This window comes from Gopherus flavomarginatus, chromosome 24 (assembly GCF_025201925.1).
Source record: "Gopherus flavomarginatus isolate rGopFla2 chromosome 24, rGopFla2.mat.asm, whole genome shotgun sequence".
NCBI lineage: Eukaryota > Metazoa > Chordata > Testudines > Testudinidae > Gopherus > Gopherus flavomarginatus.
Window position 1 is genome coordinate 617940 of NC_066640.1, and position 23295 is coordinate 641234.

The window sequence follows — 23295 nt, forward strand, 5'->3', positions numbered from 1 at the left end:
CTTACCGCCTGTGACAGTCGTTGGAACTGCAGAGCGCAGCATAGCTGATCTCCACCTCCCTAGCTTTACTCGTTGTTCTGTAGATAGTAGTTGTTAATAGTTTTAATAGTTTTAGCAGTTATAGTTTCGTTAATAGTAAGTTGTATATATATTGTAGATAGTACTTGGAGGGTGCAGGGTTCATCCCCTTCCCTCCTCCCCGGTACCAGAGCCCATGCCCAGGTCACCGGGCTTCAAACCTTGCTCGGCGTGCCTCAAGCCAACGCCAATGGGAGACCCCCATGGCTCCTGCTTGAAGTGCCTGGGAGAATCCCATCAACCAGACAAGTGTCACATCTGTAAGGCTTTCAAGCCTCGAACAATGAAAGAGTGGGACTTTTGTTTGAAACAGCTCCTAATGGAAGCGGCACTTAGCCCGGTGCCTTTGGTACTGTGCACAGAACAGACACCATCAGTCCGAAGTGCTCCTTCGGCACCGGAACGACCCGGCACCAGCAAAGAATCTCGGCGCCGGCAGTCTCCACCAACTGGTGCAGTCGCGGCATCGTTCGCTGTCTCTGCGGCTTAAGAAGCAGCACAAACTACCTGCTGCTCCGGCACTGCCTGTGCCACCATTGGAGTAACATCCCAGACCGGACCATCCCACTAAGACTCCAGCTCCAGCACTGCCAACTTTGGCACCGTCAATTCCGGCTTCACAAGGGCCGTTGAGTCCGGTGCACACAAGCTCCCCAGTGCACACCATGATTGAGCTCGGCCTACTGCCCACTCCGGAGACCTTCTTCACTGCTCGCGACCTAAGCGTGCTGATGGAGCTCAGACCGCCTCAGCCCCCGGCACCGCTGGTGCGGGCTATCCAAACTATAGGCAAACCTGCCTTGACACAACCTTCCTCACTGAATGTGACAGCCAGGCACCGATCTCGGTCCTGGTCCAGGTCGCGGTCCCAATCCCACCAACGGTCCCGGACCCTGCACCACTTGCAGTCCTGGCACCGATCTCCATCTCGGTGCCGGTTGTACTTGCGGGGCCGCTCCACTTCACTCAGGTCTCCCTCCCGGTATGCTCTGTACCGATCCGGGTCCAGGCACCAGTCCCGGCGCTGGTTGCCTCGCAGCCGATCCCGACACCGTAGATCCTCACTGAGATCTGGATTGGCCTCCCGGTACTGTTATGACCGTCGGTCCCCATCCTGATCGCGGTACCACCGAAGATCCTGGCTCCGGTCTCCAGCTCCAAGGCGTGAACTGACAGAGCGGGATGGTGCAATGTCGCATGGGCGTTTGGCCCCTCCTTGGCCTTTACAACCGAATTCGTCATCCCCCCAGGCGGGGAGTGGCTACCACACCCAGGGCCATGACTCCAAGGGTGCTAGTCAAGGCTAATTTGAAGGTCAAGACCCTGATCAGGGACCACCACAATGGTCCTTCTGGATGCCTTGGGCTTACCACCAAGCTCAAGGCACCCCCTCAGGTGCCTCTCAGTCAGCTCATTCGGACCATCGGATGCCTGAGGTCACTGTAAGCTGCCCTCCCCCAGTAGACTCGGATGCAGCTGTTATTCCGCTAGACCAAGCCCAGGCCATCACTTTAGTGGACCTTGGACACCAGGACTCTCCACAACCAGAACTTCCCCAGGATCCACTGGTCCTCGGGGTTTCCTCTTCCTCCTCGCTTGATGAAGCAGTGGCGGTCATGTCCTCTTCTGGGCCACCGCCTATAGATCTTCGGACTCACCAAGATCTGCTGCGCAGGGTGGCACAAAACATGAACCTGCAGGTGGAGAAGGTGATGGAAGTGGAAGATCCAGTGGTTGACATTTTATCAGCAGATGCACCCACATGTGATCGCCCTGCCTTTCATTAGGACGGGGTGGAGAGGAAATATATGGTGCCCTCCAGGGGCTACGAATATCTCTATGTTCACCCTCACCCTTGCTCCCTTATGGTGCAGTCGGTGAACGAGAGAGAGTGACATGGCCAGCAAGCGCCTGCTCCTAAGTCCAAGGACGCTAGGCGCATGGATTTATTCGGCGCAAGATTTATTCAGCTGGTGGTCTACAGCTCAGAATAGCTAACCAGCAAGCTCTCCTGAGCTGTTATAACTATAACATCTGGACCTCGATGGGAAAATTCAAAGAGTTGGTCCCCCAGGAGTCCAGGCAAGAGTTTGCGGCCTTGCTCGAGGAAGGGAAGAAAGTGGTGAGGGCATCCCTGCAGGTGTCTTTAGATGCAGTGGACTCGGCAGCTAGAACTCTAGCCTCGTGCATGGCCATGCGCCGCATCTCATGGCTGCAAGTATCTGACCTTCCACCAGAGCTGCAACAGACTATCCAAGACCTGCCCTTTGATGGCCAAGGGCTGTTCTCTGAAAAAATGGAACCCAGGCTTCAGAGCCTGAAGGACAACTGGGCCATCATGCGCACACCGGGCATGCATACCCCAGTGATGCAACGCAGACCCTTCTGGCTCCAGCCTCAGCGCACCTACCCTAACCCTTGGCCACGGCAAGGCTTCACCAGAAGGTGTGGCCAAGGTAATAGCAGGAGACAGTCTCGTCCTCAAGCAGGCCAGAATCAAAGCCCCAAAGCCATCAGCGGGGTCCAAACAAAACTTTTGAAGGTGCGCTCAAGGATGGCGCACCAGTCTCCTTGCCGGATCCTTTTCCGCCTTTCTGCAACCGTCTCTCCTATTTCCTCCCTGCATAGTCCTGCATAACCTCAGATCCTTGGGTCCTACACACGGTGGAAACTGGATACCATCTTCAGTTTGTTTCAACCCCCCTCCCCAACCTCCTTCCCCGTCCCTCTTCAGGGACCTCTCTCATGAGCAAATCCTCTTACAGGAGGTACAGGCGCTCCTGGCCATCGTAGCGATAGAAGAGGTCCCAAAGGACCTGAGGGGCAGGGGATTTTACTCCCGTTACTTCCTAATCCCCAAGGCAAAGGGGGGGTCTACGACCCATCCTGGACCTACGCAGGCTCAACAAATTCATGGTAAAGTTGAAGTTCCGCATGGTATCCCTGGGAACCATTATCCCTTCCCTGGATCCGGGAGACTGGTACGCCACCCTCGAGATGAAGGACGCGTACTTCTACATAGTGATTTACCTGTCACACAGGAGATTCCTTCGCTTTGTGGTCAGCCAGCATCACTTCCAATTTACTGTTCTTCCCTTTGGCCTGTCCACAGCGCCAAGAGTCTTCACAAAACGTATGACTGTTGTAGCGGCCTCACTTCGCCGACATCGGATAGAAGTCTTTCCATACCTCGACGACTGGCTCATTTGAGGTTCCTCCGAGACACAGGTGCAGTCTCATGTTCGTTTCGTCATGGGATAGTTCGAACAACTCAGCCTGCTGCTCAGCACCGAAATGTCCACTCTGGAACCTACACAGAGAATAGACTTCAGTCTCGCCAGGGCGTGCGTACTGCAGGCCCACTTTCAGGCCATGATGGCCATTATTCAGGGCCTCAGAAGCTTCCCGACCTTCACTGCACGCACGTGCCTTGGTCTTCTGGGCCACATGGCCTCATGCACTTTCATGACCAGACATGCCAGATTACGCCTTCGTCCACTTCAGACCTGGCTCTTGTCAGTGTACCATCCTGGCCGAGACAGCTTGGACACAATTCTCAGTGTGCCAACGGAGATCTTAGCCTCTCTGGGTTGGTGGCTGAACCCCATCCTGGTGTGCAGGGGGATGCCATTCCATGCCCCACAGCCTTCGCTAGCCCTGACCACGGACATGTCATCTCTGGGCTGGGGTGCTCGCCTTGCAGGACTTCGCACACAAGGTCTTTGATCTGCACAGGATATAACCCTACACATCAACATAAGGGAACTGAGAGCAGTATGGCTCATGTGTCAGGTATTCCGTGAACACCTGCAGGGCCATTGTGTCACAGTCTTTATAGACAACACAACGACCATGTTTTACATCAACAAGCAAGGTGGATCGCAGTTCTCCCTCCTTTGTCAGGAAGCCATACATCTCTGGGAATTTTGCATAGCCCACCCAATCGACCTAGTGGCGTTGTTTCTCCCAGGAGTCCAGAACACCTTGGTAGATCACCTCAGTAGGTCCTTCCTAGCTTACGAGTGGTTGATTCACCTGGATGTTTTCCATTCTGTTTTCCAGAAGTGGGGGTTTCCCCACATAGACCCCTTCACCTCTCGTGACAATCGGAAGTGCCAGGTGTTCTGCTCTCTCCAGGGACGCTGCCCGGGCTCCCTGTTGGACACAATCCTGATAACTTGGAAAGACCACTTGCTCTATGCCTTTCCTCCTTTCCTACTGGTCCACAAGGTCCTTCTCAAGCTATGCAGGGACAAAGCCCGCTTAATCCTGATTGCTCCAGCGTGGCCCACACACCACACTCCTCGACCTGTCGGTGACCAAACCAATTCCTCTACCACTGTGGCCAGACCTGATAACTCAGGAACACGGCAGACTACGCCATCCAGACCTACAGTCCTTCCATCTCACAGCATGGATGTGGCATGGTTAACTTGGTCCGAGCTGCATTGCTTCCGCTCAGTGCAGCAAGTACTCTTGGGTAGCAGGAAGCCCTCCACTAGATCCACATACCAGGCCAAATGGAAGCACTTTTCCTGCTAATGTGCCCAGAATTATGCTGTCCCCCTGCAGGTGCCAGTTCCAACTATCCTAGAATATCTCTGGTCCCTGAAGCAGCACGGCCTAGTGGTCTCATCCATCAAGTTACACCTAGCAGCAATTTCAGCCTTCCACCCCGGCGAGAACGGGTGCTCAGTCTTCTCTAATCCTATGGTCAGCAGGTTCTTCAAGGGTTTGGAGCGTTTGTACCTGCAAGTTCGTCATCCAGTCCCTACGTGGGACCTCAGTCTGGTCCTATCCAGGCTCATGGGTGCCCCCTTTGAGCCGACGGCTACCTGCTCACTTCTGTACCTCTCCTGGAAGACAGCTTTGCTCATCGCTATTACATCGACAAGGCGTGTGTCGGAACTTCGGGCCCTCACAGTGGACTCACCGTATACGGTATTTCATAAGGATAAGGTACAGCTGCGACCACACCCCGCCTTCCTTCCTAAGGTGGTATCTGCCTTTCACGTCAACCAGGACATCTTCCTCCCGGTCTTCTTTCCAAAGCCGCACGCTTCGTGACGAGAGCAGCAGCTGCGTTCTCTAGATGTTCGTAGGGCTCTCACCTTTTACATCGAGCGAACAAAGCCTTTTAGAAAGATGCTCCAGCTGTTCATAGCAGTGGCAGACTGGATGAAGGGCCTACCGGTCTCCTTGCAGCGAATTTCATCTTGGGTCACGTCATGCATCCATGCATGCTATGACTTGGCTCACGTTTCCACTAGCCATCTCACTGCCCATTCCACTTGGGCTCAAGCTTCGTCCGCCGCCTTTCTGGCCCATGTACCCATCCAGGAGATCTGTAGGGCAACGACTTGGTCATCCATGCACACCTTTGCTTCCCACTATGCATTAGTACAGCAGTCCAGAGAGGATGCAGCATTTGGTTCAGCGATCCTTCACTCCGCGACATCTCACTCTGACCCCACCGCCTAGGTAAGGCTTGGGAATCACCTAATTGGAATCGATATGAGCAAGCAGTTGAAGAAGAAAAGACGGTTCCTCACCTTTGTAACTGTTGTTCTTCGAGATGTGTTGCTCATATCCATTCCAAACCCGCCCTCCTTCCCCTCTGTCGGAGTAGCCGGCAAGAAGGAACTGAGGGGGCGATGGGTTGGCAGGAGCATATATCTGGTGCCATGGCGGCGCCACTCCAGGGGGCACCTCAGCCGACCCACCGAGTGTTGCTAGGGTAAAAATCTTCCAATGAACGTGCACGTGGCGCACGCACACCTAACTGGAATGGATATGAGCAACACATCTCGAAGAACAACAGCTATAAAAGAAGAGTAACTGTCTTTTTTTAAAAGCAAAGAAATTAAATGCTCAAAAACCTTAATGCAGTGTTACAATTGGCCAGCAGTGCCCTATGTCCTTCTAGATTGTGGAGAGAGACTAAACAGAAACCTCTGAAAACTAGGAAATACAAAGTTAAGATACATGCCACAACCCTCGTTAATTTGTTCCAACAGTTAATTACCCTCACTATTAAAGATGTGTGCCTTATTGCTAGTCTGAATTTATCTGGCTTCAGCTTCCAGCCATTGGGTCATGTTAGACCTTTCTCTGCTAGAGTGCAGAGCCCTCTGGTATCAAATTTCTGTTCCCGTGTAGGTACTTAAAAAGTGTGTATTGTTTGCCTGTGCCCAGCTTCCCAAGCAATCTAGATCACCCTGTGTCAATGCCCTGGCCTTTTTATCCAGATACTCCTGTACTGAGACTAATAATTTGTGATTGACTATGGCACCCTCCAGAACGGTGTCCAGTCTGGATTTGAGGAGATCAAGAGGTGAAGAGTCCACCACTTCCCTTGGTAGTTTGTTAACCTTTAACCCATTGCCAGTGACTGTTACCAGCTCTGGCAGTGGCCACAGTTAAGGTTGCATTTGCACGGTTGGCATGTATCTTAACTTTGTATTTTGTGATTTTCAGAGGTTTAGGTTTAGCCACTGTCCACATTTTGGAAGGGCAGGAAGCATCACTGGGCAACTTTAACTCTGCATTAGTGAAGTTCTGGAGCACTTAATGTATATTCGCCCCTTGAGCTAAAAGTGTTGCTGGTAGCAGTAGTAGGCAGTTATCCTCCACAAGGATCAGCCAATAGAGAGGTGTGTTACACACGTTTTATCAGTGGACAATACATTGCTTGCCACACAGCAGTAGAATGTTGGGTATCAGGACTCCTGGGTTCTGTTTCTGAGCCTGGAACAGGAGTGGTTAGAGCAGTTGTTACAGCCAAGAGAGCCAAGTGCATAGGTTCAGCAGACTCTAATTGAAAGGATGAGTAACTGAATCTGGGATCTGGATATTAGACATCTGGCATCTGTTCCTAATTGCCAGGAGTCCTGTTAGCTGTAAAATCGGGGGATGATACTGGTCTCCCTAAGGCAAGGGTCTGAAGCCTTGCTCAGTGAAAAGGGCTGTGAACTCAAAAAGTGATGCATCCAACATGGGGGAAGTCTATATTAGACTTTGTCTTGACAGCTAAAGAGGAACTGAGCACAGAACTAAAAATGAATGGTAGCTTAGGCACAAGTGATCATGACTTACCACATTTATAATGTGCAAACAGAATGGAGTTCAGACCAGTGATATCAATAGTTGGTGCTTTAAAAGGGCCAGTTTCACAAAGCTGAAAACAATTATGAGCCAAGTCAGATGGGAGGAAGGATTGAATCAGAACAAAGTGAATGTCTGTGAATTAAGGCCACTTTACCAGGCTATGTCTGTACTACAGACCTTACAGGGGCAGAGCCCTAACACTGCAGCGCCACCGCTGTAAGGTCTCCCATGTGGCTGCTCTCCCACTGGCATAATTAAACCACCCCAACGAACAGCAGTAGCTCTGTCAGCAGGAGAGTGTCTCCCGCCAATATAGCACTGCCCACACTGGCGCTTTTGTCTGTGAAACTTATGTCTGTCAGGGGGTGTTTTTTCATACCCCGACTCAAAGTTTTACTGACAAAAGTGCTAGTGTAAACATAGCCGTAGTTGCCCCAAAAGGCACAATCCCCCAATCAAGGAAGAGGCCATATTGGTTAACAAAGGACATTTTTATTAAAAATTGAGATAGTTGTAAAATGAACACAGTACACATTAAATGGATTAAAAACTGATGGGTCTCAAAATGTCATTGTAAATGAGGAATCATCGATTAGGTGCATTTCTAGTGGGGGTCCACAGGGATCAGTTCTTGGCCCTACGCTACTTAACATTCTTATCAATAACTTGAAAGAAGATATAAAATCATCGATGATAAAGTTTGCAAATGACGCAAAAATTGGGGGAGTGGTAAATGCTGAAGAGGTCAGATCTGGATTGCTTGGGAAGCTGGATGCAAGCAAAATATACTTTTAATACAGCAAAATGTGTATGTGTACATCTGGAAACAAAGAATGGAGGCCATTCTTCCAGGATGGAGAACACTATCCTGGGAAGCAGTGACTCTGAACAAGGGTTGGGGGTCATGGTAGAGGTGGACAGTCAGCTGAACATGAGCTCCCAGTGTGACACTGTGCTCCAAAGATCTAATGCAATCCTTAGGTGCATAAGCAACAGAAATCTTGAGTAGGAGTAGAGAGGTTATTTTACCTCTGTATTGGCCCAGGTGTGACTGCTGCTGGAATCCTGTGTCATTAGAATGATTAATGGATAAGAAAACCTGCCTTGTAGTGATAGACTCAAAGAGCTCAGTCTATTATAACAAAGAAAAGGTTACGGGGCAACTTGATTACACTCTAAATACCTACACAGGGAACAAATATTTGATAATGGTTAGTTGAGCACACAAGGTCTAACACTATCCAATGGCTGAACATTGAAGATATCCCCATTCAGATTGAAAATAGGGCACACATTTTTAATGGTGAGAGTAGTTAACCATTGGAACAATTTACTATGGGGCGTGGTGGATTCTCTATCATAAACAATTTTAAAATCAAGATTGGGTTTTTTCTAAGGGGTCTGCTCTAGGAGTTCTCCTGGGGCTGTTCTCTGGCCTGTGCTCTACATGAAATCAGACTAGATGATCACAATGGTCTCTTCTGGCCTTGGAAGCTGTCAATAGGTAACAGCATTGACTGGAGATTCTGAGCCTTGAACTCCTGGCACTCCTGGCTCCTAGCTCAGGGCACCTTGGCTGGTGGGTATTTTGTGGGGAAGGGACCCTCAGACTGTTGAAGAATGGAGATTGAAGGAGGCAGGACTGTTCTACAAAATTCAGGACCCCAAACTCATGGACCCACCAAAAATGTTGCTATAAGCCAGCTCTGGAGTCAGGACTGGTTCTTATCTTCCTCTCAGCAACCAGGTCACTCTGTGATGCTGGGCAAATCACATAACCTCTGTGTGGCTCAGTTTGACCATCTGTTCAGTGCTGTGACGGCTTTGCATGGAAGCATTAAGAGCACAGTGTTTCCTTTCACAGGTGGGTGGTGGGGTTTTCCCTTTCCCATGGATTAATGGAATGTGCTGGACTGGCAGGCCTGGTCTCTCTGCTGAGACTATTTTGTCTGATGGTGTTTGCTGGGAAATGGCCACTTGTCCACTGCATTGGGACCATCACAGTGATTCAGAAGGGAAGGCTGCTTGCAGCACCTGCAAACTGAGCCACCTCCTTAAACAGGAACGCACCAAGTCAGGCTAGTGCATGCAACTTGTGAGGAGCCCATTCTTCCTGTTCCTGTCTCATGCAGGGCTAGAGCCAATAACTCCCTCCTCTGATCACGGACAGCAAAGTAATTTGGCTTCGAAATGCTTTGTTTTCATGCATGCCCAGCTGAAAGAAAGAGCACATTCAATGACTGCAACCTGAGTTGCAGGAGATTTCTACTACGCAAGGGCCAGGGTGAGTTGGGGAGAGCTATGGCGAAGGGAGCTGCCAAGGGGCATTGGGGCAGGCAAGCCCCTAACACTATGGCACATAATCCAAATCAGGTCAAAATCTCCCAAGGACAGGCTTCCTCCAGGGAGTCCTAACTGCTGCCTCCTGCTAGGAAGGTGCTTTCACGCTGATGCCAGAGAGGCAGAGGAAAGCAAGATACCTGAACTTTTACAAACTTCCCACATGGCTGAGTGTGAGCCCTGAGCCTCCTGACTGTGAACGCTTGAATGGAAGTCCCTGGGGTGAGCGCTGAGCCATGGATGTGAGCCATAAGTGTAAGCCTGAAAGCCACAGTCTGAGCTCTGAATGGGAGCCAGGAGTCCTGAGAGGGACCCTGAGAATGTGAAGGGTGTGTCAATAGAACCATGGTTCTCTTTTATCTAATATCTTTCCCTAACTTCACCTTCCTGTGATCTCCTCCATCTCAGGACTAAGGCGCCTCCCACTGGCAGGCAGTCCTGCATTCACAGGATGCATCAGAGCCAGGAGTCCTGCACCCGCGGGATGGGATGGGAACCGGGAGTTCTGCACCCACGGGATGGGAGCCAGGAGCCCCGTGCTCAAGGATTCAGATGGGAGTCAGGAATCCTGCACCCACGGGATGGGATGGAAACCGGGAGCCCCGCACCCGCGGGATGGGAGCCAGGAGCCCCGTGCTCAAGGGTTCAGATGGGAGTCAGGAATCCTGCACCCACGGGATGGGATGGAAACCGGGAGCCCTGCACCCGCGGGATGGGAGCCAGGAGCCCCGCGCTCAAGGGTTCAGATGGGAGTCAGGAATCCTGCACCCATGGGATGGGATGGGAACCGGGAGCCCTGCCCCCGCGGGATGGGAGCCGGGAGACCCGCGCTCAAGGGTTCAGATGGGAGTCAGGAATCCTGCACCCACGGGATGGGATGGAAACCGGGAGCCCTGCACCCGCGAGATGGGAGCCGGGAGACCCGCGCTCAAGGGTTCAGATGGGAGTCAGGAATCCTGCACCCATGGGATGAGATGGGAACGGGGAGCCCCACGCCCGCGGGATGGGAGCCAGGAGCCCCGCACTCAAGGGTTCAGATGGGAGTCAGGAATCCTGCACCCACGGGATGGGATGGGAACCGGGAGCCCCGCGCCCGCGGGATGGGAGCCAGGAGCCCCATGCTCAAGGGTTCAGATGGGAGTCAGGAATCCTGCACCCATGGGATGGGATGGAAACCGGGAGCCCCACACCTGTGGGATGGGAGCCAGGAGCCCTGTGCTCAAGGGTTCAGATGGGAGTCAGGAATCCTGCTCCTGTGGGATGGGATGGGAACTGGGAGCCCTGCGCTCATGGAATGGGATCAGAGCTGGGAGCCCTGCGTTTGTGGGATGGGATTGGAGCCAGAAGCCCTGTGCCCACGGGATGGGATGGGAGCTGGGCGTCCTGCACTCACAGGATTGGATCCGAGAGCCCAGCGCTTGCGGGATGGGATGGGAGCCAGGAGACCTGCGCTCATAAGATGGGAGCCCTGCGCTGCCAGAATGGGATGAGACCTGGGAGCTCTGTGCTCGTGGGATGGGATCGGGGCTGGGAGCCCTAGCTAGGAAGCACTGTGGGGTGAGACGGGAATGGAGGAGTAGAGAGGGCAGGTCCCAACACAGGAGAGGATGTAAAGGCTGATGCAAACATAATGCAGACAAAATGTTTCCTGACCAGTCCCTCCTTTTACTTCTCTGCTTGGACCCGAGTTCAGCATCACTAGCAACATTTGCTCCTCTAAGTCCCACTGATATTTCAAGAAGTGTTTACATGAAAATATCTCCATAGCCAGTGTTTCCATGATGTGCCTGCCTGCATCTCCCCCCGAGTTAATGCTACCTTCAGGGTGGAGGGGCCTGGCTGGGAGAGGACAGAAAAGGATTTGAGGAGCCTGTCATACAGAGGCCCATGCCATCAGGGAGGGCTGGATTTCAGTGGAGCAGCAATGCCACCCAGTGCCCCAGCCTGTGGAGTCTGCAGGGAACTGAGGCCACTGACAAACAGACATTGCTTGGTCATTTGGATCCACAGGCAACTCTCTGCTCTCCCTGCAGCTTCGAGGAGGGGGCAGCCATAGCCCTATCTGGCAACTCCATGAGTGGCCTGTGTCTTTGGATGCCCCAACCTCCTGTAACTCTGTCCAGTGCGGGGGAGCTGAAGCAATTATGTGCGAGTCTGGAGTTCTAAGCCCTAGTCCCTGTGTCCTGTGACAGGTATGCCCCAGTCGGGATCCTATTCTTAATCGCTGGCAAGATTCTGGAGATGGACGACTTAGCAGTGATGGGGGGCCAGCTGGGAATGTACACGCTCACCGTCATCGTGGGGCTGCTCATACACTCCCTGTGTGTCCTGCCGCTGCTGTACTTCATCGTCACCCACAAGAACCCATGGGTGTTCATCGCAGGTCTTCTGCAGGCCCTCATCACAGCACTGGGCACCTCCTCAAGGTATGCTGCTTCCCAGGCAGACTGTGCTGGGCAGGGGCACTGTAGCCCGTGGGTAGGGTTGCCAGGCATCCAGTTTTCAACCGGAATTCCTGGTCGAAAAGGGACCCTGGTGGCTCCGGTCAGCATTGCAGCCTGGGCTGTTAAAACTCTGGTCAATGGCACAGCAGGGCTAAGACAGGCTCCGCGCAGCTCCCGGAAGCAGCTGGCATGTCCCTGCACCCCCTAGGCACAGGGGTGATAAGGGAAGCTCCATGCACTTCCCTTGCCCCGAGCACCAGCTCCGCAGCTCCTGTTGGCCAGGAACCACACCGATGGGAGCTGCAGGGGTGGCACCTGTGGATGCGGGCAGCGCATACTGTGCAGAGCCGCCTGGCTTCATTTCCACGTAGGGGCCAGATATGCCGGCCGCTTCTGGGAGCAGCATGGAGCCATGGCAGGCAGGGAGCCTGCCTTAGCCCCACTGCGCCACTGACTGGGAGCCATCTGAAGTAAGTGCTGCCCCGCTGGAGCCCGAACCCTCTGCCCCAGCTCGGAACCCTCTCCCACACCCTCCCTCCTGGAGTCTGCACCCCACACCCCCTCCTGCACCCCAACCCCCTACCCAGCCCAGAGCCCCCTCCCACACCCTGGGCCCATCATTTCTGGCCCCACCCTGGAGCCCACACCCCCAGCCCAGAGCCCATACCTCCTCCCACAGTCCAACTCCTTGCCACAGCCCAGTGAAAGTGAGTGAGGGTGGGGGAGAGTGAGCAATGGAGGAAGGGGGGCTGGATTGAGTGGGAGGCAGTGCCTCAGAATGGGCAGGCCCTCGGGGGAGGGGCAGGGCAGGCGCATGGCAAGAGTGTTCGGTTTTGTGCAATTAGAAAGTTGGCAACCCTACCCATGAGGGAGGGCTGGGGAGCTCATTAGACCTCATGGGACACATGCTCAGAAGCTCCCATTATTCTCAGTGGGTGCTGAACTCTTGCCGCCACCAGGCCATGGTGTGGGAGTCCCAGCTTCTTGCCCTAGAACCCAGTCCCAAGCCCAGCAAAGTCCCATGGCCTTCCTTGGGCCTTGGATTGGGGCTGTGATCATGAGAGCAGGCTGCCTCCATCTACGTGCATTAGTGAATGTCCCAGCCCTCTAAGGGGGCTTACATACCTGTCTGGGAAGGAGAGTGGTGACGACTTAGCTGCTGGCCCTGGACTGCACACCTGAGCTCTGGGCCCAAACTCACATAGCACTGGCCTGGCCTAGGGGAGACTGCTCAGCATGCCACTCACACACACACACTCGGGCACACACTTACATGTGCTCACACACACACAGACATGCAATAACACACAGATGCTCACATACATGTGGCCTCACGTACATGCTGTCACACACATGCACTCACACACATGCTCACGCACTCTCACTCGCTTTCACGCAATCACACGTGCACTCACGCTCACACACATGCTCACATGCATGCACTCACACTCATACATACTCATACGCACTCACACATGCATTCACACATGCTCTCACACACACATGCACTCACACATGTTCTCACTCTCGCACACTCGCATGTGTTCTCAGGCATACACACTCACATACATTCACACACACACTCATGCACTCACACATGCTCTCATACACACACTCACGCACACGCTCTCACATGTGCTCTCACACCCTCACATATATACACTCAGACAAGGCTGTCTAGTCTTTCTCAGTGATTGGGGAGAAGGTCCTCAAGACCATTGTCTAAGACTGGTACACAGAAGCTCAGGATGGTGCCACCCTCCTGCAGAACAAACAGCTTTCTGTGGAACCCGCTACTAGGCCTGCTCCTGGCCTGACACTGTCACTCTCAGCCAGCAGCAGGGCTGGGAGTCCTGACACTTTCAGGCAGCTGCAAAGTGCACTATACCATCAAGGGACCCACTCAGCCTGCACCCCATCCCAGCAGCCACTTCTGACCTCCTCCTCTACACCTTACAGGGCAAGAAAGCAGGGCTCTGGGATAATAACAAACCAAGGAAGGGCCAAGCATGCTGGAGTGCATGGCCTTTGCTATTTCCTAGAGGAAGGCAGCATGGTTTAGTGGTTAGAGCTCTGGGAGTCAAGAAGTCTGGGTTCTGCTCTTGGCTCTGAGCTTAACTCTGCATGTCACCTTGAACAAGTCCCTTTCCACTTTTGTGCCTCACTCTACAATACAGAGGTTCTTGGAGGCACCATACCAGGGCCAAGTCCTTGGTCCTTCCCCCAGCATAGGCTCCAGTAGCCTTCAGGGCCTATTCCTGAGGGAGTGGGGGTCACAAAACGCCTCCAGCCAGGGCCCACTCCCTAGTGCAGAGGTTTGGTGTGGCTCTTTCATGGTGTTTGGGGTTTCCTTTCAGCTCGGCCACGCTCCCCATTACGTTCAGGTGCTTGGAAGAAAACAACGGGGTGGACAGACGCATCACCAGGTTCGTTCTGCCCGTAGGCGCGACCATTAACATGGATGGTACAGCTCTATACGAGGCCCTAGCAGCCATCTTCATTGCACAAGTCAACAACTACGAGCTTGACTTCGGGCAAATCATCACAATCAGGTGACTGGACCCGAGAACCTGTGCTGCTGAGAGGGAGTCTGGCACTGGGGGACTCCCAGGCAGGGCTTGACGGCTGACCCCAAAGGGATCAGGCACCTGTTCTGCTTCCAAAAGGAACTGAGACAAGGGGGAAACAACAAATTCAGTCTAGAGAGGGCCCCACCACAGAGACCCCACCCACCTCATCTCTTTCCCCATTCTGTCCATCTCCACCATGTTCCTAATGCAGTCCCTATAGTAGTGAAGTGCCCTGATTGTCTGGAGATGAGCAGAGGGGAGGAGCTTGCTGCCCCATCCCTCAGAGCCCTGAAATCTCCCTTTGAAATGGGTGAGTGCAGGGGAGGGTACATGCTGCTGCTGGGACACAGTAGACCAGAGTATGGATGCAGGAAGCAGCCTAGGTTCATGGCCACTGCAAGTGTGCACTGTGCTGCATGCCTGACCAGTCACTGCCCATGGGGATGGCAGGCACCTGCTTAGTGATCGAGGCGAGAGAGCTGTTGAAACTGCGGCTGATGGGATTTGAGCACCTTTGTGATACACTAAATTTATTACTCGCACTACCTGCCTCTTTGGGTGACTCTGGCTCTGTGCACCGGCGCTGGACTAGATCGGCGCATAGGAGAACTCCTGCCTCTCTCAACGTTTACAGGAGAGTTCTTTACCCCACGCCAGGGACTGGGGTGGATTGTGCTATGGCTCTTGTTTGTAGAAAGGGATGAAATAGCACCAGGATCTGAACAGTCCTGCACTTTGTGGAGTTTGAACTCTGTACCATGTGGTTGCCCCATGCCATAGAACGGGTGGGGAACCTATGGCCTGTGGGCCGGATCCGGCCCGTTGCTTAATTTCATCCAGCCCATGCACCCCATAGGCTGGGGAGGCTGTGCCTCCCCAAACAGCCAGGCGTGGACCTGCCGATGCTCTGCCCTCCCCAGGCCCTCTCCTCTCCTGTTCAGTGCCACGCAGTGTGCGGCTCCTCCAGTCTCCCTGTGCTCCAGCCAGGGCTGGGGGGCTGCCCACCTGCCCTCCTAGCACTCTGGGGCTGGGCACCCTTGTGCGTCATCCACCCTACTTTAGGTCTGACCCAGTATGGCCGTTCTTATGTTCTGAATGAAACCTTTACTGGATACTGTGTCCAGTTCTGGCCTCCATGCCTCAAAAAGGATGTTGAAAAATTAGAGAGGGCTCAGAGCAGAGTCACAAGAATGATTCAAGGTCTGGAGAACCTGCCTTGCAGTGAGAGCATGAAGAAGCTCAATATACTTAGCTTATTGAGGTGCCTTGATCACAGTCTGTGTGTTCATACCCCGTGAGAGGATTTCTGATAGCCGAGAGCTTGTTAACCTTATAGATTCACAGACAGAAAGTCAGAGAGGTCCATTCTGATCATCAGTTCTGACCTCCTCCATAACTCTCGCCATAGCTTCTGGGAGAACTAGAGCAGATCTTTTAATTTAGAAAGATATCCAGTCTGGATTAAAGACTGCAAGTAACAGCTAATCTACTATGTTCCTTGGTAAGTAAGTTGTTCCTTGGTAAGTTGTTCTCATTATTAAAAATTGTTCCTTATTTCCAGTTTGAATGTATCTAGCTGCAACTTCCAGCCACTGGATTATTTTCTACCTTTGTCCACTAGGTTGAAGAGCCCTCTAGTATTATATATTTTCTTCCCACAGAAGTACTTACAGACTCCTCACCACACATGCAGTGCAGGGTTTGGATGGTGGCAGTAAATAAGGCAGGGGCTACACACTGACTGAGGAGTACTGGACAAGCTGCCTCCTTCACTGAGCATTGTCCATCCTTTGCACTGAATGAGGTGCAATCCTGTGGAAACGTAGTGTGTGGTTATGGAATTAAGGAATGTACCGTAATGCCTAGACACAAGAGGGCAGCGCTAGGCTTGCGCAGGCCACCAAAGATCTGCCATTTCCTACCTTTGCAGTGTGTGACTTTGCAACCTTAACATTTTAATATAGTTTTTGTGTGTGTGTGCAATTAAAAAATAGAATAAAAGGAAAATAAGTGTGGAACCAAATCTGGGGCTTGAACCTGCTCCATTGATGCCACAGACAAAGATCTCGGTGGTTCAGTGGGAGCAGAAGTGGGCACTGATTAAATGCAGACCTGCCCCTTTGCAGGGCGTGGCCTCCACTTTTCTTTCTCCTGTTGATCACTGTGCTTTCCTGTCTCCCCAGCATCACTGCCACTGCAGCCAGCATTGGAGCGGCAGGCATCCCCCAGGCAGGCCTGGTGACCATGATGATTGTGCTGACATCAGTGGGGCTGCCAACTGAGGACATCACACTAATCATTGCGGTGGACTGGTTTCTGTAAGTTCCCTGCACAGTGGCAAGCACTGCTCCAGCTGCAGAGCCTGTTCCTCCCTGCTGCGCACGGGAGTTTGCTGTACTCAGCCCTTGTTCCGAGCAGCGCAGTGAAGTCTCTAGGACCACCTGTATCACTAGGCTTACAGTCTACTCCTGTACATGTGAGGTCCAGCCAGGGCTCCTCAGCACATATCCCAGAGACTCCAGGCACCAGTGACCATGCTCAGAGCAGCCAGGTCACTGAGCAGAGTAGGCTCCACTTGCTCTAAACTGGCCAAGTCCTAAAGACTTCCTAGAGCTTCAGGGCCAGGTTGTCCCCAAAAGGCATAGGCTTGCGTTGGGGCAGTACTGCACCCAGGGAGCATGGGGAGGGATTGTGTCTCAAGGAGGCAAAGGGCCCCTCAGAGACAGGAGTGTGGTGTCGGAATAGGGAGGACCAGGGGGCCATGGCCCTCCCACTTTTTGAAAGTGGACAGGTTAGCCCCACCCCTGCCTCCAACCCTGCCCCTGTTCTTCCCCCCCGAGGGCCTCCCTCCCCCAGGCCAGGCTGGCAGCTGGAACCCAGGGTGGGGGGAGCCAAGAGAAGCCCCAGGCCCATGTCCCCATTCCTGGGCCCCCTGCCCAGGGCCGTTGGAGGGTCCGCAGCTCCTCATAGCTGCCTGGCCAATGGCTGGGCTGCAGCTCCGAGGCCCCAGCCCCTGGCAGGAGCCGGGTCAGGGTAAGAGCCGTGCGGGCAGCGGTGAGGAGCCACAAACCCTCCACTTGCTGTGGGCGGAGGCCCACAAGGCAGGAACATGGGCCAGAGGCTGTTCTTGGCCCCCTCACCCTGGGCAGGGTGGAGGATCTGCAACTCCTGGCCTGCTCTGAGTTCTGGCTTGGCCGGGAGCAGGACCATGGTAGGAGCAGGGCTCCTGCTCCCCTACTTTTGGGAAGGTTCCGCCGGGGCTGGCATATGGCCATGGCAGACAGCAGCAATATTTGTGTATTCTGCATTCGTTGTGATATAGACAACTGTGAGCATTAAAAATTAACAAATGAATAGACTGAACAAGCAGCTCCCAAGTCCAAGACTGTGTTGGTAAGAAGGAAATTGACCAGGGCTGCAGGCAGATGACAGTGGGTGAGTGCCAGAAAGTGCACCGCTGCAACACAGAGCAGGGGATGGAGGCTGGCTAAGGGTCTCAGGCCTGGAGTTGGCTGAGGAAGGCGAAGGAAAATAGGGAGCTGGTGAAATGATGTTGGCTTTTGTATTTAAATGATTGCACCGTGTGTGAGCACCCCCTCCTGGCCAGAGGTCATGCTGCAGCAGCCAGCCTCTGTTCCTTTCCTTGGGACCCTTTAGTAACTTCGTCAGTTAACTGATACTACAGTGTTTTCTGCTCACGGCTTCACAGGGATGGGTTAGAGCAAGAGAGGGTGTACGCTGGTGCTAGGGTGTCTGTAGCGGGCACTCAGAGCTGTGATAGCACAGTTCGGGGGTCATCCCCCAGCAAAGCTCCATCCCCCCTTCCTATATGCACAGGCCCAGCACCCTTCCCTGTCCCCTCTAAACCCCTGCCCTCACACAGTGCTGGGCCCACTCATGTCATGCAGATGCTTAAACATTCCAAATCCGAGGCAATTTGCACACAAACCCCTCTGTTGGGAAGCAGTTCCACCTGCCACACATGCAAGTTACCTGATAAACCACAAAGGCAAGGAAATGAAAAGTTAAAGCACCTAGCAGTATGTGCCCTCTACTCCATCCACAGACACACACCTTTTCACTACCACAATTACCATACGCCACATGGCACAGCCTTAAATGTCCCCAAAAAGATTCCAGCCTTGTACCCCCACATTTTTCAACATGTGTAACATACAGAGCGTCGTCTCTATAGCAAAGTGTAGTCAAGTCAGAACATGACACAGGCTCGATCTGCCAGTTGGGCCTCTGCTTGTCAGTTTTCATTCCCGAACTGATGCTAGGATAGCTGAGCATTATACACAATGTGTAATCGTAAAGCACACACAGGTACCCACCAGCATTAGCAGGGACAATCTGATCGTCACCAACACAGAGGCCAAGAAGGGGGTTTGTTTGGGGTCATAAGAATTACAAGTGAGCAGAGCAAGTTCAGGGACAAGTGACTTCCGCGTAGATGTGCCTCCCACAGTCAGCCGAGCTGGAGGAGTAAACCTTTGTACACTCTGGTGAGCTCTGGAAGCTCAAGGTGAAGAAGCAGGGCCTACTGGCAACAGTGCACGTGGGGTAGGCGGTTGCTGTCCCTGAAGGCAGCATTAAGATTCTGGGTAGATGTGGCAGTCATAGGTCTGCCAGTGGGTGTAGAGGGAGTGCACCGGTCAGTGGCTTCATTCCTCACTCCGTGGTTTTGTGTCAGGTGAGTTTTGTGCGTGGCCACCTTGACTATTTCACAATGACCTTTTTGTGGGTGTGTAAATAAGTAGTAGAATGATGACATAACAGCGCCCAGCAAAGAAACCAGAGCCATTTGGTGGGAAATGATTTTTAATCAGATTATGTCAAACTCTTGGTGGGGGCAGTTTGTTTGGTTGGTTTTGTTCAGGCTCGTTTTAAGGCACAGTTCTGCTCAGAAACAGCTTGGCTAGGGGGTGTCCTTGTTTGTCTTTCAGTGAGTCCAAATCCAAAGCCAGTTGCCAGCCCTGGGCCCTGTGAGTCAGGCTCCAATGCACCATCACCAGTAGAAAAGGTTCTGCAGGCCAAATTACCCCTCCAGGAGAGCTGTGCAGCCCCACAGCTGGGAGCAGGGTTGCACAAGTGTGAAGTGATGGGAAGTCCTGTCAATGCCAGAGTAGAGTTCACTCTCTCTCAGCCCAGCTGGCTCTGCCAAATGAAAACAATTTATTTGAGACACTAAAGGCAGCAAAACTGAGAGCGATACACAGAGCCTGATTTTCGTCTCTCACCAGTTGTAAACTGAGAGCAATTCCTTTGAAACCAGTGGAACTATACTGGTCCTATTGACATTCCAGGGAAGTGTCGGGCGTAAGTGAGAGGAGGGAGCGGATCAGCTGAATAAGAAGGAATCAGTTTAAAATCTCTTCTCTGAGTCAAATTGAACGTCAGGTATCCCAAGTCAAGGGGGCCATTTTGCAGTTGCCTAGATCTGCCTTAGGAAGATTTTCAGCACAAAATTCTTTTTGATCCTTTGTCTAAAGCACCAGGCACTAGAGCTGCTTGAAAAAAGGGGAACTTTTCCCTGAAAATGTTTGTGGAAAATGTGTCCCTTTTTTTGTTGAAATTCAGAGATTTTTCACCCTGCTCTAGTACCAAACAGTGATGACATTTCCCTGAAAGACTCATTCTGTTTTTCCTGGTCACTCTTCTCTGCTGTTTTCCAGGGACCGTCTGAGAACCACCACCAATGTGCTAGGGGACTCCCTGGGAGCCGGGATTGTGGAGCACCTGTCTCGGCATGAGCTGGATGCACAGGACAGTGAGCTTGGGAATTCTGTGATTGAGGAGAATGAGAAGCCCTACCACCTGATCTACCAGGCGAACACCCACAAGCACCGCAGCAGCGAGACAATCATGTGACGCCAGGGAGCAGGGTTCATATTGAGCCTTTAAAAAGGTCAGGACTGGAAGACAAACCTCTCAGCAGCGGGGGATAGAGAAAGAGCCAAGCAGAAGCAAACTCTCCTCCCCCTCATTTCCCCACACAGCCTCTTTTAAACCTAAGCTACAGAGAAAACAAAGACTTAACCCTTTCCTCACCTAGAGAGTTGGATGTTCATTGTGACCCTCCTATTAGAGAAGCAGGACTGAGAGATCCTGGCTTTGTGGCCCCACCCTGGACTAGACTAGGAGTGGGAGGATGATAGTATTTAGATTAGTAACTGTTTCTCCTCTGCATGTTGAGGCAGAAAGCTGGAGCAGCCTCTGTCTCCCATTTCTAGACATTGTCTGAGGCACCATGTGTTTCATTAGCGTCTTTCTTCACATTTTTATCTGCCTTTCTTTGTACGCTTGGCATGTGAAGGGTTAAGAACCAAGACAATAGGCAGCAACTGGCTCCCAGAATTAGTTGGTATTTTGCAGTAACCAACTAGGATCTGGTTGCTTCCATGGTACGTCCCTATCACTATAGAGCAGCATTTTTCTTATGAAGTCCTGGCTTTCTAGTTTCTAGTGTGATCCAGGAATCGGGCCTGAGTATGTTACAATCAAAGGTAGAGTTGGCCTAGCAACTCCCCTGGTTCTCAGCTAAAGCACTACCCAACCAGTAACTGGAGCTAGATCAGTGATTTGATTGTCACTCTGGCTGCACAGAAGCATTGTCACAAAATTCTTAATGGCTTGTCCTCTTGCAGAGATGCAGAGTCAAACAGCTGGTCAGGCTCCACGGGTCTGAGGATCACCACTGGGAACCCGGTTTATGTTAGCAAGGGGCACACAAGGAATCAGTGAGGAGCCCCCAGAAGAACTCCTCAACTTCTCAAGTGGCAATTAGATTTATATCAGAATAGTAGCAGTGACATCTCAGCATCCTAGGGTTCCTGAGGGCCTGTCTCATGCAGTATCCTGGCTACTATGTTACAGGCAGCTCTCGGGGCTGCATGGCTTTCACGGGGCTGGGAGACTGTGGACAGTATGGACATTCTGACTTTTCTTTTACTCTTTAGTTCAGGGCCTCCTGGTGGGGGCAAGTGAGGCACTTTGCCCCAGGCCCTGGGCCCCACAGGGGCCCCCACGAGAGTTTTTCGGGCCCCTGGAGCGGGGTCCTTCACTCACTCTGGGGGCCCCGGAAAACTCTTACAGGCCCGGGCCTCCAGAGCGTCTTCCACTCCCGGTCTTCACCGGTGGAGGGTCCTTCCGCTCCGGGGTGGAAGGACCCCACGCCACCAAATTACTGCCAAAGTAAGACCCACTGCCAAAGTGCAGCTGGGTCTTCGGCGGCAGTTCGATGGCGGGGGGGTCCTTCCATTCCGGGACCTGCTGCCGAAGTGCCCCGAACACCCGCTGTGGGGGCGCCCCACCGCCAAATTACCGCCGAAGATCTGGCTGCACTTTGGCGATGGGTCCCACTTTGGCGGTAATTCGGCGGTGGGGGTTCCCACTGCGGGTCTTCGGGGCAGTTCGGCGGAGGGTCCCAGAGTGGAAGGACCCCCTGCCACCGAATTACCACTGAAGTGGGGGGCCTCCCGCCACCGAAGACTCCAGGCCCCCAGAATCCTCTGGGTGGCTCTGCTTTAGTTTGGGACAAAATATCGTTACCTGTGAATATGGGCCAGGCTGGCAGAACCAGGAAAGGGTTGAATGACTTCTGTTCATCTGAAAAGCTGCTAGAGGTGGGCACACGAACACAGACAAAGAATTGATTGACATTGGTTAAAGCATCTAGCAGTCTGTAGGTACTCCGGGTTCTTGTGGCCCATCAGGACTTGGATGGGAAATCAGGCTCCTTCTAGGAGGTTGTGCCACTCCTTGAAAGTTGCCTTGATAGCCAGTAGCTCCTTGTCCTGACTATCATAGCTTTTTTCTGCCAGGATTAGCTTCTGAGAATAAAAGGCACAAGGGTGGGATAGAGGTGGGGGGCATGTTGACCTATGGCAAAGTTTGAGGTGTAGGCCTCCATTGTAAATGGTTTAATGGAATCTGGGTGAATCAGGATGAGTGCTGAGGTGAACTTCTGTGGATCAAAGGCCGACTGAGCCTCTGCACCAGGCAAACCGGGGCTCCCTTTTACATGAGCACCATTAATCATGCCGCCAGGCTAGAGAATCCTTTAATAAATTGCCTGTAGAAACTGGCGAACCCGGGGAATTGCAGCATGCTGTTACCTGCTTGGGCACAGCCCAGTTGGCTATTGCTGCCACCTGACATGGGTCCATGGTGAGTCTCTCGTGCGAGACGATATATCCCAAGAATTCCACTGTGTCTTTATGGAACTCAGTTGTTCTCCACACTGGAGAGGCAGGGCCAGACCTGATCAATTTGATGGGTTTGGGCACTGGAGAAAGGACTGGAGGAGGGGGCTGGAGCCAGCAGGACTGGTGGACGCTGGGAGGACTATATTTTTCCTTGGCAGAATTTGGTCAGGCAGTCCGTTGATCTTGATGCATAGGTCGACTAACCCATGGTGGGATGGTGATCCCACCCATGTCAGATCATCTTTAATAGCATTGTTTTAGGCCAGGCTGGAAATGATAATTCTGGTCAGCCTCATTCCACTCATTGTTTGCTGCCAAGCGTTGGCACTCTAGCATCCCTGCTAACACCTGAAGTGCAGTTTCAGCTGCACACTCGAAGATCACTGCCATAGCTTGAATGAAGTCCTTATATTGTCCCAGAATGGCTTCAGGATTGGAGATGCCAAGCTAGGTCCTCCCCAGTAAACAGGCTGATAATCTGTCCCACTCCAGGTTGGTCAGCGGGGTTCATAGAATCATAGGGTTGGAAGAGACCTCAGGAGGTCA

The 23295-nt window shown here is 52.7% G+C and overlaps 1 protein-coding gene across 4 annotated transcripts in view; it reads left to right on the forward strand.

The window, feature by feature from the left end:
* The window catches only part of LOC127040023 (excitatory amino acid transporter 1-like), a 257902-nt gene extending 236328 nt beyond the window's left edge, over positions 1-21574 (forward strand). For 3 of the 4 annotated variants that reach the window (XM_050933758.1, XM_050933756.1, XM_050933757.1), the window contains 4 exons: positions 11718-11951; positions 14327-14521; positions 16723-16857; positions 20218-21571. In XM_050933758.1, the coding sequence (XP_050789715.1) occupies positions 11718-11951; positions 14327-14521; positions 16723-16857; positions 20218-20413 (760 nt within the window). In that variant the 3' untranslated portion in view covers positions 20414-21571. Of the gene's footprint in view, positions 1-11717; positions 11952-14326; positions 14522-16722; positions 16858-20217 lie in introns of all 4 variants that reach the window. The other variant, XM_050933759.1, reaches the window with a different exon arrangement.
* Positions 21575-23295: the final 1721 nt, after the last annotated feature.